The following is a 16691-nucleotide window of genomic DNA, read 5'->3' as shown; positions in this document are numbered from 1 at the left end:
CGTTAGGCCAGACTACCTCTTGCCGGGCTGCTTGGAGAGAAGGAGAGATTTCCGTTCAGCAGGCTTACTCCTGGTCCTTCTTGTAGACATTTTCTGCTTCGCTAGTTGGCTCCTTGGGTGTTCACTTCTTCAGGCCCCGAATCCAACCCTTCGACCCTCCCAAGAGAGGTGAAGCCCGCCTGGATCCTGAGGGAACGGTGGGTCCTTAAAGAGGAGCCGAGGTTCTTTGGCACTGTTTCGCTAAAAGCTAGGGACCCTTGTTGTTCAGGCCAGTCGACAGCGACAAAGGTCACGCGTGTTCTCATGGGGACAGCTTCTTCTTCGTTCGCACCTGACTCAGCAGCGGGGCTGACGGGTGAGCAGTCATGGCAGGCGGGCAGTATTTTCAGCACCCTGTGTCCCCCTGTTCTGATGCTTGGTGAAGCGCCCACTCACGTTGCCGAGGAAGAAGGGGTGAGGGGCTCAAACGGGTTTCCTCGCCGCATTAGAGCCTCCATGATCGCCAGAAGCATTTGCTTCAAGGGCCCTGGCCTAGAGAGTTAAGGCAGTCTGGTTTCATGGTGTCAACTGCACGCTATCGTACATTTTAACCGCTTGCAAGTCCTCTTGAGAGTCAATGTTTGATCTACAAGATGGGATATTAATATTACTTAAAAATTAAATCACACACCTGTGCAAAGACTGTAGCTGTACTCAGCTCAGAAATACTCCTGGGCATCCAGTGGCTTCATACTGTTTCACTTGCCTGCAGCAGCTGCCGAAAGGGACAGATTAATCCCACATTTAACTGGGCAACAGTTTCCCTAATCCATGCATGCTTCACAGAAGATATCTCCTTTCCCTGAAATAGTTTTCGCCGAGTGTCCATTCTGCTGTCTCAGCACTGTCCCTTCACGCAGATCCACAGAGCCTCTCACAAGATGAATCTTTTCCTCGTGTCCAAGGAGTGCGCTCTCTTTCCAGATTCAAAATAAGCCCCAGAGCATTCGCCTGCCTTGGAAAAATCTCAGTCCAGCAGGAGTTAGATTAGTGTGCTAGCAAGGAGAGGAGGAGGGCGCTTCCACACCAAGGAAGGGAGAATTGCTGCTGCCAGCCCAGCCACAAACAGCTTTCCCGTGGTGTGCCTATGCACCAGGAGTCTGTTCAGTGCTCCATAAGGCTGCCTATTTAGGGGGTACGTTCCTTTCTCTGGCTGCCTCGACCCCAAGCCACTTTGGGTAGTGCAGCCACCCTGACGCCCAGAGTCAGAGCTCGTGCTGCCTCTTTTAGAAAGATCCTCGGATCGTAACTGTGGAACGCACACTTGAACGAGCAGAGCCATGGCCAAGGCGATTATTTCAAATTATTGTCCCGCTTCATGGACATTAATGCATGGAAGGAGGTGGCTTCTCGGAAGCCTTTCCACAAAAGAGGCTGATGTCATAGAACCTCAGAGATGGACGCTCGCTCACAATCATGCGATGGACGGAGGGCCTTACGGTGCAGTGACCAGACTGCCACTCGCTCGCCCACTTGGCCAGCTTTCGTCCAAGCCTACGCATGATTGCTAGAAAATGGGGTGCCGTTCGTCCAGGTTGCAAAGCAAGGGCTTTTGGCAGTGCCTGTGGGCCCAAGTTGGAGACCCATTTGCAGGAAGGGTTTTCTGTAATTTTATTGAGTTCAGAGTGAATACTGGAAGTACCGCGTTGTACAGACATGTCCTAGTCCGATGGGTTTGAATCGACTCCGTCGTCTCGGAGAGGAGAGACCTGTCCTGTCTGGTTTGGCGGCACACAACACAGCAATCCGGTTAAGGTTCCTTCGCAGAAGCCACAGGAAAAAGCTTTTGTCTGTCAGGAGCTGAGGGACGGCCCCAGCTGATTGCTCCACTGCTCACGCTGCAGTCCTGGAAAGCCTCCCAAAGAAGATTTACAATGTACAGATGTCAGAGGCAATTAATTCTGTAGCCATCTGTCGGTATTATTAGAAGAGACTATCCTGATGCAGGAAGGAGCCCGTGTGTGTGTGTGAAGGGCCTTCACGTTTGGTGCAGGGCTCTACATGCCACGGCGTGGTAGATTTTTGTATCAGGAACAGAACAGCGTGGGGGAAGGTGTGGCCATTTTTAAAGAGATCTCTTCCGCACGCCGTGGCTGAGTCTTTGATGCATAGCGCCATTGGCACCAGCAAATATACTAAGGTGACATGACCCAGCTTCCGGCTGTTTCCCTCCCAAGTGAATTGATGGATGCTGTTCGCCTTCCGGTTCAGCGGCGTTACTCCCATGGTGGCAGGAATGCAGCCAAGCCACCTAAGTTTCCCAAGAGTCAGAAGGATGTATTTTCAGCAGCTCCTGAATGATCTGATAACATCTCGAGATGCTTTCACAGAGGCCCATGTTGTGAAGGAAAGAGCTCATGGGGGCTGCTTCAGAACAACACGGCGAAAAATTATCACATGGCTGGTATAGGAGAGTGCCTGAACCTAAGGTTCTCTATGGCAAACACTAGGACATGAACGAGTATTAGATCTTGAAAGAAACTTTTTGTTCCTTCTGTAGAAATTCTGGCAATAAAATATTTTATCCGAGTGTGCTTTACTGGCTGTCCTTAGAACCGAATCTGTATACATAATTTTTGCCACTGCAAATACAGAGTCTCACCTTCGCCAAAGCCGCTTCTCATTTCTCCCCTTGAAGTTCAGCTTCACGAGAGGGCTTTTCTTCGTTACTTCGTGAGCGCATCTTCATTTTTTCTCGCCACGTACATCAGATGAAGTGGCAACGTAATCCTGGCCTCTCACACAGACTCAGGAAGTTGATGTTGAACGTGTGCTCGTGCCCCATCTCAAGAAATGCAGACTCGACAGCTAAATAAAGTTATTTGTGTTATCCATTTATGGAAAGACTGAATTTCGAGCGCAGTGGAAATGTGATGGGAAGCCAACGCTCATTCGTTCTTGCTGATTGACACGGAGTTCCAGCGCCTTGCTGTGTGCTGAAAGGCACATGAGGACTCCCCTCATGCCAGGCAGGGCCAGCCCAGAGAGATTTAATGCCCTGGCTTCATTAGTGTGTGTGTGGCAGAGCGTTGCGGGCCCTGTGTGGGTAGACCGCACAATTGCGATCACGGAGAAAGGGCTTGTGTTGATGGCATTTAAGTGAAAGGGCTAGAACTTCGCTTGTGACAGGGTATTATTTGGTGGCTATTGTTGGCATTTTATTTTTAACCCTATGTTTAAGTAACTTATATAAATGGAAAATGCTAAAAATCGAAATCGCCAGGAGATTTAGCATATGCACTTAGGTTGTAAGTCTCTTACGTAATGGCACTCGGTTTCCAAGAGGTGCTTGTTGGCGTCAGACTGATAATCTGGGCGGCGCCGAGGAAAGTGGCTTGAGGAAGGGCAGAGGCAGCAGCCCAGCTGTTTGCAGGCAGACGATTCCAGGTTTGGTCCCCAAACATCTTCAAAAAGGGTTGGGCAACTCGCGGCTGAAACTTCAGTGTTAACCAGCCTTCCCCAAGGTGGTGCCTTCCAGATGTTTTGGTCTCCATCTTCCATCCGTTCCAGCCAGCATAGCTAATGGTCATGAATTTTGGGAACTACAACCCAGAACATCTGGGGCGCGCCAGGCTGGGGAAGGCTGGTCTGGGCCGTACTGTGTCGGGTTCACTGAGGGTCCGACGTGGCGTAGCAAACCTTTCCTCCGCGCCGATTTTCCGAAAGGATGCATGTGCCATTCTCGCTACCCAAAAAGATACGAGGTAGCTTGAAACTTTGCGGGAGGGGCAGAGAGCTCTAGACATGTGACTGCACAGCCCATGCGCCTTCATGTAACAGCAGCTTTACCCTCTGTGATGCTGCCATTGGGAGAGGCATATGTTCCTTTGGGCTGCATGGCTGTGTTACACACTGCACTGAACAGCCAGAAAGTGCACTTGTGGCCGTGGAGTGTGGGGACTGTATTTGCAGCTGAGATAAAGCTACTCCGAGGCAGACTGAAGCACCTGTCGGGTACCTAGGTGGGTGGGCAGGTGAGAGCACCACAGGGGCAGAGCCACAGTAAACGTGATCTCTGCTGAGAGAATGGGTGCGCCTCAAGTCCCACGGAATGGTTAGGACTGATGGCGAGTTCCAGTCTTCCCTCTCTTAATCCCTGCAATGCTCTCTCTTCCGCATCGCAACCCCTACAGCGTCCCTGTAAGGTCTGTTAGTACGGGGATCCCAGCATTGCAGCTGGAAGTGGGAAAGGCGGGCTGACTTGCCTCGAGCCCGGCGGGAGGACTCATGCCAGGGCAGGTCTTCAGCTAGGGGCTTCCCGGTGCCCAAGCAGCCCTTGCGCCCCTCCCAGCCAAGCAGCCCAACACGGAGTTCATTTGCAGTGCGCCTGGGGAGCGTCTGCTGCTTGCCTCGTGATCACATTGGATTTTCCTGTGCCATTTTTCTCTTCCAGTAACTGCCCGTCCCTTTTGGCGGCCGCTTTAGCACGTGCGACGGCAGATGAAGTCCTTCAGAGTGACCTTTCTGCACACCACTTGCCCAAGCACACGGACAGCCCGGATGGCATCCTGCGTAAGTGCCAGGCACACGGTGCCTGCTCTCTTCACGGCTAGCCAGTCCCAGGAGCCTCCCGTGACTTGCCCTCCCTTGACGCATCTTTTGTACATTTCTGGGTACTTGTCCCAGAGAAGGGCCGGCCTGCTTAAACTCTTCCCTGGACCCTGTCCCAGAATGTTCCGACGAAGCCAGGGGGTGGTATGCGAGCTCAGAGGGTTGTGGGGCAAGCATTATTCCTCCCCAACCCCTTTCACATTGTGGCGTTGGAGCTTGGCCCTCAGCAGAGGAGGACAGCAGGAAACGCAGCATCCGGAGTCCCCCATCTTGCCCTTTTGATTTGGACAATTGCTTCACAGTCCCGAAGCACACACTGTCCCTGTTGTGGGGTGTTCTTGCCTTTTCATGTTTGCACTTTTCCTCTAGGCCAAGGACCTGAGGCTCAGCCCCCAGGGTTCTGCAGTTAGCCCCATTCCCAGCTTCTGGCCCGAGGCCTTTTTCCGCACCATCTCTTGCTGGGTGCTTTCCTGAAGCCCTTTCACCAGTCTAACAGTTTGGGATCCTTTCCCAAGGCCGACAGCAGGAGCTTTAAATGCAAACAATGGGACCATTTTCTTGGAATTCAGCCGTTTGGCTAAATGTGATTCTGCATCCCTTCTTTAGATAGTTGGGAAGTTTTACCAGAAACTTGCTGCATTTTTACGGGTCTATGACCGAAACAAAGTCATTCATTCAACTCGCAAAACTGTGATCTCAGGGCAAGTTCTTTTTAAGGGTCAAATACAAAAAGGCTGAAAGCTTTCCCTTCTCGCTTGTTTTTTTTATGAGACAGCAGTGCTCTCCCACTGGCCAGTTAATTTGGGTCTGGCTGCCTACGCCCCCTCAGCGGGCTCTGCTAAACACTGGCAGTGACGCAAGAGAACATCTCCCAGGGCAAGCTGGCAGGACATCCCCCATTTAGCCCGGAAAATGCATTGTCATGCTTTGCTCAAAATGCTTGGAGGAACCGGCATTCTTGTGGCGTTGGTAACAAAGGCAAATTAGGCGGCATTTCTCGGTTTGCAGGCTTGGCTGCCGTTCACACCCTTTGTAGGAGAACCAGGCAGAGCTGCCACTGATCGGGCTGAGCAGCCCACCTTCGTTCCAAATCGAGATCTGTTAAACTCACATGAATATTTGACAATCTCCAAGGAAATGTTGACATTTTGCAGACTGATCACCTGCATGAAACATCGGAGGAAGCTGGAGATTCCTTGCTGCTACACTGCACAGAATGCCTTTAAATTGCGAAATGCTGGGCCAGATACTCCAGCATGGGCCAGCCTCTTAACCCTCATCTACCAGGCATGATACCAAGAGGGCCAGTGGCTAAGTGGCCTGGAATCCGGTTCCCCATTTATTTGAAAACAGTGACCAATAATTATTGTAACTGGTCGAAGGCAAAAATGACTTAACAGTTCTTGGCCTGCTTCCATCCACCGGATTTTGCCTTTGCTTGTCCTCCTTCCAAAATTGCCTTTAAAGACCACATTTCCTTCAAGCTGCCCAGTAAGGTGGATCGAAGGTCCAGGTGGGGGCGGAAAGGAGGGGGAAGGGGACGTCGCGTCCCCATGGCGAGTGCCCCTGCTGATTTGCGCAGGAAGACTGTGCGAAGGGGAAGGGGCGATTCTGCGTGTTCCCTCGTTGCATGCTTACAGCTGCGGCTTCCACAAAGAAAGCACCCCGAGTATTTGGATTTTGGGGTGCAGAAGTGACCCATTTCTAAGGATGAATTTGCCCACCATTCCCCTTTCCCCCCACCCTGGCTTGCAGCCACTGTCAGCTCTCCAGCCGGCATCATGAGGCGAGGCGAGGCGAAGCGAGCCGGCTGGGTTGGGCGTCCAACTAGAAGGGATGCAATTAAGCAGCCCTTCCAGCCAGTGCGGTTCCTGGGCGGGGGGGGGGGAGAAGAAACGGAGCATGGCACAAGCACGACCACGGCAGCTGACTCAGCCCTCGCTCGCTCGCCGCTGCAACATTAACGATTGATGAGTAATTTACAGCTGCATGGGGGTGGATGGGCTGTGGAGGACTCCTTAAAAATATATATTTATATATTTCTGAAGCAGTAATTATTGATGATGCTTTGTGGTGCTATCCACGGGGAGGCTGCATTTAAAGCGGCAGCGCAGAAAAGGGGCACTCGCTGTCGCTTCCTCCACCAGCTGCTCGGCTATCCCACCTCCCCCGCCCTCCCCGGAGAAAGGCACTGGCTGCCTTGGCTTCTGCACATTTCAGAACATCCCCACAAGGTTCAGACTTGGAGGGAATGGCTTGCTTTTGCGGTTGGTTAATTGCTTAGTTTAGAAGCGCTGGTAAGTCAACAGGCCGTCGCTCAGAGGTCCTTTGATGGCAGAGGAGCTGCCACCGGGTGACGGAATTTCAGTTAAAACATCAGCAGGAAAAAAGGACTCAGGACTGCCTCGGCGACACCGTTTAGTTTTCTCTTTCAGCCAAAGATCCAGTTTCAGCAAAGTTCGGTTTTTTTCATCTCCCGTAGAGGTAGAGACAGAGAATTTGGCCCGAGTAGTGTTCAGCAAGCTCCACGATATCTGCAGCAGCTGGGTGAAGGACTTTCCTCTCCAGCCAAAGCCCCACCGTTACTATGAAACGTCCATCCACGCCATTAAGAACATGCGCCGCAAGATGGAGGACAAGCACGTCTGCATTCCGGACTTTAACACGCTCTTCAACCTAGAGGTGAAAGGATGGGGGGGCCACGGGACGCACAAGAGCCAGAGGGCCCCGGGAGAGCAGGAGGGAGGGGACGGGCGGCCCGTGGCATGCCCACCCACAAGCCTGGTACGACCGATGGATGGGGGGGCGGCAAAATGGCTAGCTTAAGAGATGGCCCATGGCAGTCGCGTCTCCTTCCGGTGTCTGGATCCCTAATCCTGAGGGAGTCTGCTCTGTGAAGGGCTGCCAGCCGCTCCATTCTTGGTCAGCTCTGACTTCTGCCCCCGTGCTGAAGATGCCCTCTCAGAGTTCGAAGAGGGCTGCCGGGGTGGTTCGCTGTCCACTGAGCCCGTGTGCTTCTCCCGGCAGGATCAAGAGGAGCAGGCCTATTTTGCAGTATTTGATGGCCATGGAGGAGTGGATGCGGCCATCTACGCGTCCGTCCACCTCCACGTGAACCTGGTGCACCAAGAGATGTTCCAGCACGACCCCGCAGAGGCGCTGTGCAAAGCCTTCCGGGTGACGGACGAGCGCTTTGTGCAGAAGGCCGCCAGAGAGGTGAATGAGCCCCGTGAGCTGCAAGGGGATTTACAGAACATTCCCATGGGTTAGGAATCTAAATCCGCCTTCCTCAGCCTTGAGCCTCTGGACACATTTGGGCTGCCACACCCAGAATTCCCAGTCAGTGGCCCTGCTGGGTGGGAATTCTGGGAGTTGTGGTCCGAAAGCCTCTGAAGGCCACCAGTTTGGGGAAGGCAGATTCTAAATAGATTCTGATGGAAAAGAGGGAAACGTGGAAACACATTTTCACTTGGGCAATGCTTTGTCCTGGTGCAACTGTTTGCCTCTGAAACTGGGACTTTTTCTACAGCCAAGCCATGGCTGAAGGCCCTCCCCTGTCTTACCCAGAGTTCTAGCACTGACTGCCCTCCTTGTGATTAAAAAAAAAGGCAAAAAAATCCTCTGATAATTGTAACCACATTTCAGGGGGTGACATTTGGTGACAGGAGTGCCATCGGGCCTCTCTGATTGCAGATTCTTCCTAATGTTGATAGATGAACTCGGGGGAAAGAACCGGAGTTCAGCCTGGAATTAAACATTGCATCTGGATAATTTGGTCACATTTCTTCATATTATTTAGTCTGGCAAGAAGAATAGATCAGATGGTGGTAAGCTAACCACGGAAAGAATTGGTTGTCTTTATTCCATCAGGCTGAGATTCTCACAGAGTAGCAGCTGGAGTGTGCCAGAAATGCACAACGCAGTGTGTCAAGCTGCTTTCTGCCTGGGTCAAGCGAGGGTTCTGCTTTCTCCCTAGAGCCTGCGGTGTGGGACCACCGGCGTTGTGACATTCATCCGAGGGAGCGTCTTGTATGTGGCGTGGCTGGGGGACTCCCAGGTGATGCTGGTGAGAAGGGGCCAAGCCGTGGAACTGATGAAGCCGCATAAACCCGATCGAGAGGTGAGCCTGGCCCGGGGAGCGCAGAGCGCCCCGCTGTGCGCCATGCGCCGTTGGACTGGCATTTCTGACTGTTCTGCCAGGCCCGGCATTTCCAATGACATACTAGCTGCTACCTCCAGCTCCTGCTTTAAGCTGTCCTGCTCGTTGCGATTTCAGAAACAGAACAAAACTGCTACACAAAGAGAGGGGGGCATGCGTTTGATTGTGTGTGTGCAGGCGTGTACGAAAATCTGTAGGAAAACCCCCAGCAGCAGCAAGGACTTTGATCAGCTTGTGTGTTGCATTCTGCTTTAGGATGAGAAGAAACGCATCGAGGCGCTGGGCGGCTGCGTGGTCTGGTTTGGGGCCTGGAGAGTCAACGGGAGCTTGTCCGTCTCCAGAGCCATTGGTAGGAAACCTGGCTTCGGCACCATTTCCCCTCTCTTCCTGTTGTCCTTGGGGTTTCTGTGATCACCCATAGACCCTGAGCGGGCCCTGGCCACCTGGGCAAGAGGTCCTGGAGGGCTCGGTGGCCACGTTCACACTGTACGCTGCCGTAGCAAACGAGGCCAGTCCAGCAGATGGAAAGAGAATGGCGGTGGCGGCTGCCTCTGGGGCACAGCCCATCTGTGGTGCTGTCCGCCGAAGCTGGGGCAGTTCCCGCCCCCTTGGCGCCAAAGAGGACAGGCAGGAAGGAGCACCGAAAAACGGCCCGGAGCAGGCGGGGCCACCGATTGTGAGGCAGAAGGCCAGCATGCGTGGCGCATGCCTTGTCCAGGGCCGTCCTCCAGCCCTGTTGACTAACAGGGCTCTCAGGACAGGCCGGCACCGCCTGCCAGGCAAGGGGGCAGGGGACAAAGCAAAGAGACTTCAGAATTCCCTACCAGTATCGAGTGGGACGGTCTCCTCCTGGACGGCTGAGTGCAGCTCAGGTGTTTGTTGGCCGTGCAGGTGTAGACCTGTTGCGCTTCTCACCAAGCTGGGGCTGGCCAAGACTGGGCAAGCCTCTGTGAGCGCACAGCGGAGCGGGGCCGTGGCGGCTGCTTCCAGGACGCAGCGGGAGGGATGAGGATACCTCGGCTTCCCTTCGGCCACTTGCCAAAGCCCTGGCTGAGCCGCTGACTAGGACAGCCTGACCCTTGGATTCCACTGGAGGAGTTTACCACAGCCAGGGGAGGACAGCCAGCTGTTCTCCAGGCGCAGCTGAGCTTTTCACCTTGGCGACTGTTTCTCCAACCCAGCCTGACCCACGACCTGCAGCTCGCCCGTGCTGTCCCCAGAGCGGCACAGAGCGGCCTGTGCGACGCCCGAGTTATCGGAAGCCTGGGGCCTGAACTTCTACCAGTCCAATGGGATTTCCAGTAATCGATGACCTGGGCTAGTAATTCCTGCGGCTTTTTAATTTGCTTTCCTCCTCCTGGTGCATTTTATGCCGATGAGAGCTAGGAGCTGGAAGAAATCAGTTAAAGGCTGCAGTCGGGAGTCCCGCTTAAGTGCTTTCAGGGTAGCCGGCTGCCTGTTTTTCCGTTAGTGAACACAGTGCGCTAACTGCCGACTAGTTCCATTGCCTTCAGCGCAGTGGCGAAAAGAACGCGCCGATTTGCCGCTGCTTGCCAAAGGCCTAAACTGCCTGTGGATGTGTCTGTCCAACCGTTCCAGGTGACGCAGAGCACAAGCCATACATCTGTGGAGATGCAGATTCCGCCTCGACCGTGCTGGACGGATCGGAAGACTACCTCATCTTAGCCTGCGATGGCTTCTACGACACGGTGAACCCCGACGAAGCCGTGAAGGTGGTGGCCGACCACCTGAAGGAGAACAACGGCGACAGCAGCATGGTGGCCCACAAGCTGGTGGCGTCGGCCCGCGACGCCGGCTCCAGCGACAACATCACGGTCATCGTGGTGTTCCTCAAAGACATGAGCACGGCGGCGAGTGCCAGCGAAGAGTCCGAGTGGACGGAGAACTCCTTCCAAGGGGGGCAAGAGGACAGCGGCGACGACAAGGAAAACCACGGGGACTGCAAGAGGCCATGGCCGCAACACCAGGTCTCGGCCCCTGCCGATCTAGGCTACGATGGGCGAGTGGATTCTTTCACAGACAGAACTACCTTGAGCACAGGGTCCGAAATCAAGGTCTTGGAAGAGCCTGGCGGCCTGGATGCCAGGGAAACGGAAGCAAGCAAACTCCAGAGTGCCAAGCGCCTGTCCCCGGATCAGGGGTTCAGTGCCGGTGTACCAAAGAGAGCGACCTTGGATCGTGGCGCCCCAGCTGAGAACAAGGCCGTGGCCGGCCCCGTGCCCCACACGCAGGACCCCCCAGCCCTTCTCGGTGGCGGCACTGCACCCGCGCAGGAGGGCACCATGGTGAGCAACCCCCCCGTCTCTCCCGACCTCGAAGGCGAGTGGTTCAAGTCCTGGGGAAGAAGAGCGTCCGTCTTCTCTCACTTTCATTTCGGTGATGCAAAGCGGTGGCAGCGGCTAGCCAGACTCAAGCCAAAGCTCCACCTGCTCCTCTTTGAGCAGAGGCCGTTTTCCCACGCCGAAGGATTAGTTCTGCCTTCTCCCAGCAGTGTGAACGGCCGTAGAAGCAAGCTAGTGAGAAGCCGCCTCTGGCAGGGGTCCTCTAGTTGCCAGCCGGGCCAGGGGGAGCGCATCCTGCTGATGCTGAGGCAAAGTCACTGTATAGCAGACCCCTGGCTGCTCTGGAGCTGTAAGAATTAACCTGCTCCTGCGCCCTGCTCCGAATAGCTAGGTTAGACATTCACAGAGCAAGGAGTAAATCAGAGCAAGCCCCGCAGAGCCACGTGAAGGTGGAATACTCTCCGTGTAAATAGATCCTAGGAATAAAAGTGTTTAATCTAAAAAAAAATAAGGGCTGGCACAGCTCGCCAGTCTCCAAGCAGTTTCACCGACACATTCGTTCTCTCACACCCCGTCCCTCGCTTCATTTGTTCGTTGGAACTGGATACTGCCTACTGACTCACTGGACTAGATAGAAAAGTGCTATATTTAAAGAGAGATTGCAAAAAAAAAAAAAAAAAAAAAAAATGCAAAACCAGCAAATTTGAGGTATACCTGAATATACCTGCAGTATTTTCAGAGCGATCCCGTTTTAAAAGATGTCAGGTTTTGTAAGTGGGGTGCGAAGGGAACAGGAAGTCATACTTAGTCCAGGTTGTGGGGGGAGGGGTGGCTTTAAGGTTAACAGGGCAAAAAAAAATATGGACGTAGGGTGCTTTGCAGGAATATTATTTAAAAGCCATACAGAGGTTTAATCCGGCACTTGAGCACTCCCCGCCTCAGCTATTTATCCAGTAAAACTCAGATCAAGGTATAACTCGACCTTTAACTATGCTTTGCCCTCTGCAACGTAGGCAAGAATGAGGGAATCATAATGTTTTGCAGTTTTTAAAGATTATTTCCTGTGACTCAAGTTAAAACTATTAGAAGAAGGGGGCTTTTTGGGGGGTTGGGTGCTTAGTGACATTTTAGTCTTTTAAACTGGAAAAGTAATACTGTCAGAGCTGTCTGCATTTAATAATAGCTGTGGATCATTCTTTTCGCCACTGTCTCCTCCCCAGTCCCTTTTATCTCAGGTGTCAAACTGATATCAAGCTAGTGCAGATGCAAAAAACGCTGCCCTGTGAACTGATGGCGCCAGCCAGTTGCTGCGAGACCTTTTTTGCATCAGTTCCGCTTCCCCAGTTAACAGAGTCTAACGTTCTTTGGCACAATCAAGTGCTGGAGCGGCTTTTGGGCCCAGCTACTTTGCATGGTCATCTCAAGAGACTTTAAGGATGTGAAGCGAAGCTGCTAGGGGACCCCCAGAGTGACTGGGCATGTAAGTCGATGGGAACGCGTGGAGGGGGCAGAGCCTGCGTTAGGAGAACCGCAGAAGGAACTGACAGTCCGGGAATCTGGACGGTCAATTGCCGGGGATGATGGGCTCATTTGAGGATGGCCTCCCCGTTTCTGTCCTTCATCTGACCAAGTGAGACAGAACCTTTAAAAACGAGGCTGTTTTAGCATTAAAGAACTACCTGGAGCACACAGGAATCAGGCACTATGTTAGGACAGGGCCTCTCGCTCGCTTCCTTGCTCACATTCGCTCGGATGGTCCGAAACGAAAGGCATTCAGTTCACCCAGGGCTGAACACAGCTCAGCATCTTGAGATTTGCTCGCCACCGAACAGGTTCACTCACGGATGCGCTCCGGCACGAGTGCAAGCCTGTACCAATTTACCTAAGAAGTGGAAGGACGGCCAATTAGGAAATTCCTCTGGACTGTTAGTTTGTTTGTTTTATTAAGCAACTTGATTCCGTAAAGTGACTGGATGGAATATGAATAAAAAGCAAATAAAGCAGGCTGAAGGTCTCAGGGTTACTTATGCTGGGGGAGGGAGGAACGAACAGGAAAGGACCTCCGAGCTTTTACCACTTCTGTCATCTGTAAGCCTTAAGTGCATTGTGTTACAAAATTGAGCGTGGTCGCGGAAATGAGGACGGACGCAAGAGCGGCACGTGACGTCGGGCCGTCCCCACTGCTGGCTGGAAACGCGTCACAGCAGGAGAGGTGGCGCGTGCAGCCCCTTCCTGGGGAGAGCGGCGTGCTTCCACCGAGCGAGCAAGTGCGATTCTTCGAAGGCGCGTCAACCTTTGAAAACGTGGCAGATGCTTGACCCCTTCCCCCAAACACAGACAAAATTGGAAAGTCATAGCCTCAGCGTATGCTCTCCCATGTTTAAAGAAGCAAAACTCTGTACGTGTGGATTCATAAACGGATTACCTACTGCTTGTCCTGTGTATCCTTCCAAGAGGGAATCTGTCATCCACTCCTAGTGTGGTCCGGTACAAACCTTTGTTCCAGGTAAATGGCAAGTGTTCATTTCTTATCACATCGTGGTAGTGCGTAGGATCCATTCGTGGGGCGAATTTCCCATCCATGGCAGAGTACCTATTTAAAAGTAACTGTTCTTGGTCCAGTCTGCTGCTCGATTCCACACACTAGGCAAAAAAGCGCTTTGTGACCTGCCGTGTTTTGTCTCTTAATGCCACTGGTGATAGGAAGTAGTTCTCTTCGGTTTGAACGCCTGTGCCCTTACTTGCTGCTTGCTGATGTAAGCAATAAAAGCTCCCCTTTCGGTTAATGGTATCTTCATGTTCTGTATCCTGTACTTTGATCCTCTAGCTGGTAAGAATGTACAAAATATATAGCTAAATAACTGTATTTATGAACTTACTGTTGGTTGTCTGTAAAGTGTTTTGTGAACCTGTGCATTTTAATAGTGGTGACGTTTGCCTAACAAGCCCTTTCTCCAAAAGAGCTGAAGTACCCCCAGTTCACACAATCCGCATCAGCTACGTGAGTCGTGTAGGAACACCGAAGTCGTGCGGGTGGGTGATGGCAAGAGACTACGGGCTGCCTCCGCTGGAGGCTGCTCGAGGAAGGCTTGTGAGCGCATTCACTGTGAGTTTCACGGGGATTCCGTGAATCCCTCTCCAACTGTCTCCTGCCTCCCGCCTTGATGCTGAATCGTGAGGAACATCTCCTACCGCAGGAAGTGGAATGGCCGAGCAGGAAGCCATGCATCCATTTCAGCTGCATTAACAGTTGTACAAAAAGGTAAAATATCTATACGCTGAAGTGCCATTAGTCATCCTTGTCACTTAGAAGACAATGACACCCCCCCCCTCCATGGGGCTTAACCCCCTTTCCCACCCATGAAATGGAGCTTATGCCTTCGCTCCCCTAAACGAGACCGGGAGGGGGAGGCAGAGGGGCGAGGGGGGAAGAGCGTGCCCCTCCCCTTATTTTGGGGGCGCCTGCTCCCTCCCGCCGCTGCGAGCAGGTTGCAGCAGCCAGCACCTGGGTGCCCACCCCCACCACGTGCAGCTGCTGCTCGTTCGTACTCCCGCGTGTAGACCCTTTCACGGAGTTTAAGGTAACAGCACTACCTGCCTACCCCGGGCTCTTTGTATATACCGCTGTCCGATATACAAAGGCACAGTGCTTTTCCCCCCACCCCCAGAACCTCCTCTTATTAAGCCAGAAAAAAAAAAAACTATGCAGAGTACGTTTATTGTTACAAGTTGGAGCTTTGGTTCAAGCAACCTTTTCCCTGCCCAGAATTTTGGTACAGCCCTGTAGAGTCTGAACACCTGGCTCCAACAAGCACTAGCTCATTCATCTGCAGAAAAAGAGGAACAGAGAGAAGAACCTATGGCGATGGCCTGCCTATACGTTAAGGGCCGTGTGCCTCTTCCCTATAGCGTGGATGGTTAACAGGACACGGTTACATTTCGCACAGATACGTTGTGCGTACTGTGTCAGGGAATAAGTACAAGTGACAGACTAACCCTCTAAGTCATTCTCACATTACACTAAAAATCAATCTCCTAGAGCAGCCAGTATTAAAACAGAAGTGTTGTGCACGTTATCACACAAGATATGGGTTAACAACGTAAATGAAGTTATTGTACTTACCCTCGGCTGTTGCATTTTTCCTTCCAGAAGCAGAAGCTAGAGAGGGAAAACCAGCTGAGTTTCATCCTGACTATTAAAATGACACATAACCAAGAATGCCAAGTGTATGATCGAGCTCTCGTTGAAAGATACTTTGCTGTCAGGAAACTAATGAAGTGGGTCAGTTTAATAGCAATGACTTTACTACTGTGTTGGGACCTGTTAGTAACTTCGTTCCTATAGCTCACAAGTTTAGTAGGAATCATGTATTAGCCATATTTTATTTATTAAAGCTGTTCACAAAAGGTAAGGACTATGTTCAACTTCTACCAATATCTTAATAAAACAGCAAACATTAACTGTGTCTTCTTATTGCAAGGGAGATAATCACACATGAAGACTTGTATTCTGACTAGGTTGAAAGACGCACAAGAGACCTTTCTTATTTCCAGAAACTACAGGAAGAATCCAGACACTCATAAGAGGGAGATAGCGGGCTTGGGAAAATCGGAAGGCCGCAGCACTACAAAGTACTCAAGGGACCCCGGAACAGCTCAGTACTCAAGGGACCCCAGTACTCAAGGGACCCCAGAACAGCTCAGTTCTGAGCCTGGTTCGTAGGTGTGGAATCCTGCCTGTTCTGGACAGGAAGGGGAATGGAACAGAATGCCCTGAACTGAAGTCCTCTGTGCTGCAACATTTTGTTGCAAGCCCCATGAGTAAATTCTAATTTCCGAACAAGCTTTGATTTTGCTGAACACACAATTTTGCTTCAAATGTTAGAAAAAAAAGAAAGAGGATAATTTTGCATGCTTTAACTTGAGATCACTTCCAGGGTTAAACAATAGCAATTTCTCAGTTGTGGCTCCCAGCAATTCTACTTCACTAAGCCCCGGGAACGAGAGGAAATAAAAAATAGTCGCCGGGGAGGGGGAGGTTCAAAAGTGGGTTCCGCTTGCTCTCAACTAATCTTCAGTTTCCAAAGGGAAATGTCTGGAATGGTTCCTTCATTTTGCACAGCTGGCATTCGGTCCCCTCCTCAGAACTGAGGTTATGCACCGCTAGCACTGCCTCTGTGTGATGCTTTTACTCAGAGCGTTTCTCCGCACTAGCATGACAGGGATACTGTGGGCCATTCTTCACTGCAATTGTATGAGGAAAGAATGGAGGAACTTGGGGGTCTGCCAAGCATGCCTTCGGCGGGAGATCAGCTCACAGCCAGCTGGGCACGGGGAGTCCTTTGTTTCACTCCCTGTGCCAGCAAGGCTGCTTCAAAAGGAATCCTGGAGGAAGGGTATCCACCAGGTCTCCCGTGCTCCACGCACGGCACCTCTCCGTTTTTCACAGAAGGCACAACCATTTTTAAGATGAGGGGAGGCTAAGGGGATCCGCCAAACCCGCTGAAGAGCCCTAGCTTTAAAGGTGCAACACCCGAAACTGAAAAGAACGCTTAGCTCGTGTCGCAAGCCTTCCCACGCGTCCCTAAGCACAAAAAATGGCTTGCTGCTTGCAGCCCTGCAGCCTCTCTGCTCTCCAA

At 52.2% G+C, this 16691-nt stretch overlaps 1 protein-coding gene across 3 annotated transcripts in view; it reads left to right on the top strand.

Annotated features, from left to right (window-relative positions):
- PPM1E (protein phosphatase, Mg2+/Mn2+ dependent 1E) overlaps positions 1 to 15513 on the top strand; it is a 71696-nt gene extending 56183 nt beyond the window's left edge. For all 3 annotated transcript variants that reach the window (XM_044430122.1, XM_044430124.1, XM_044430123.1), the window contains exons 3-8: positions 4433 to 4551; positions 7073 to 7272; positions 7618 to 7806; positions 8567 to 8710; positions 9005 to 9098; positions 10349 to 15513. In XM_044430122.1, coding sequence (XP_044286057.1) covers positions 4433 to 4551; positions 7073 to 7272; positions 7618 to 7806; positions 8567 to 8710; positions 9005 to 9098; positions 10349 to 11412 — 1810 coding nt within the window. In that variant the 3' untranslated portion in view covers positions 11413 to 15513. The remainder of the gene's footprint in view (positions 1 to 4432; positions 4552 to 7072; positions 7273 to 7617; positions 7807 to 8566; positions 8711 to 9004; positions 9099 to 10348) is intronic.
- Positions 15514 to 16691: the final 1178 nt, after the last annotated feature.

Source organism: Varanus komodoensis, unplaced genomic scaffold (genome assembly GCF_004798865.1).
Source record: "Varanus komodoensis strain SLA01 unplaced genomic scaffold, ASM479886v1 scaffold20_1, whole genome shotgun sequence".
Lineage (NCBI taxonomy): Eukaryota > Metazoa > Chordata > Lepidosauria > Squamata > Varanidae > Varanus > Varanus komodoensis.
Note: the sequence above shows the minus strand (reverse complement) of the source record. Positions and strands in the feature narration are given on the sequence as shown.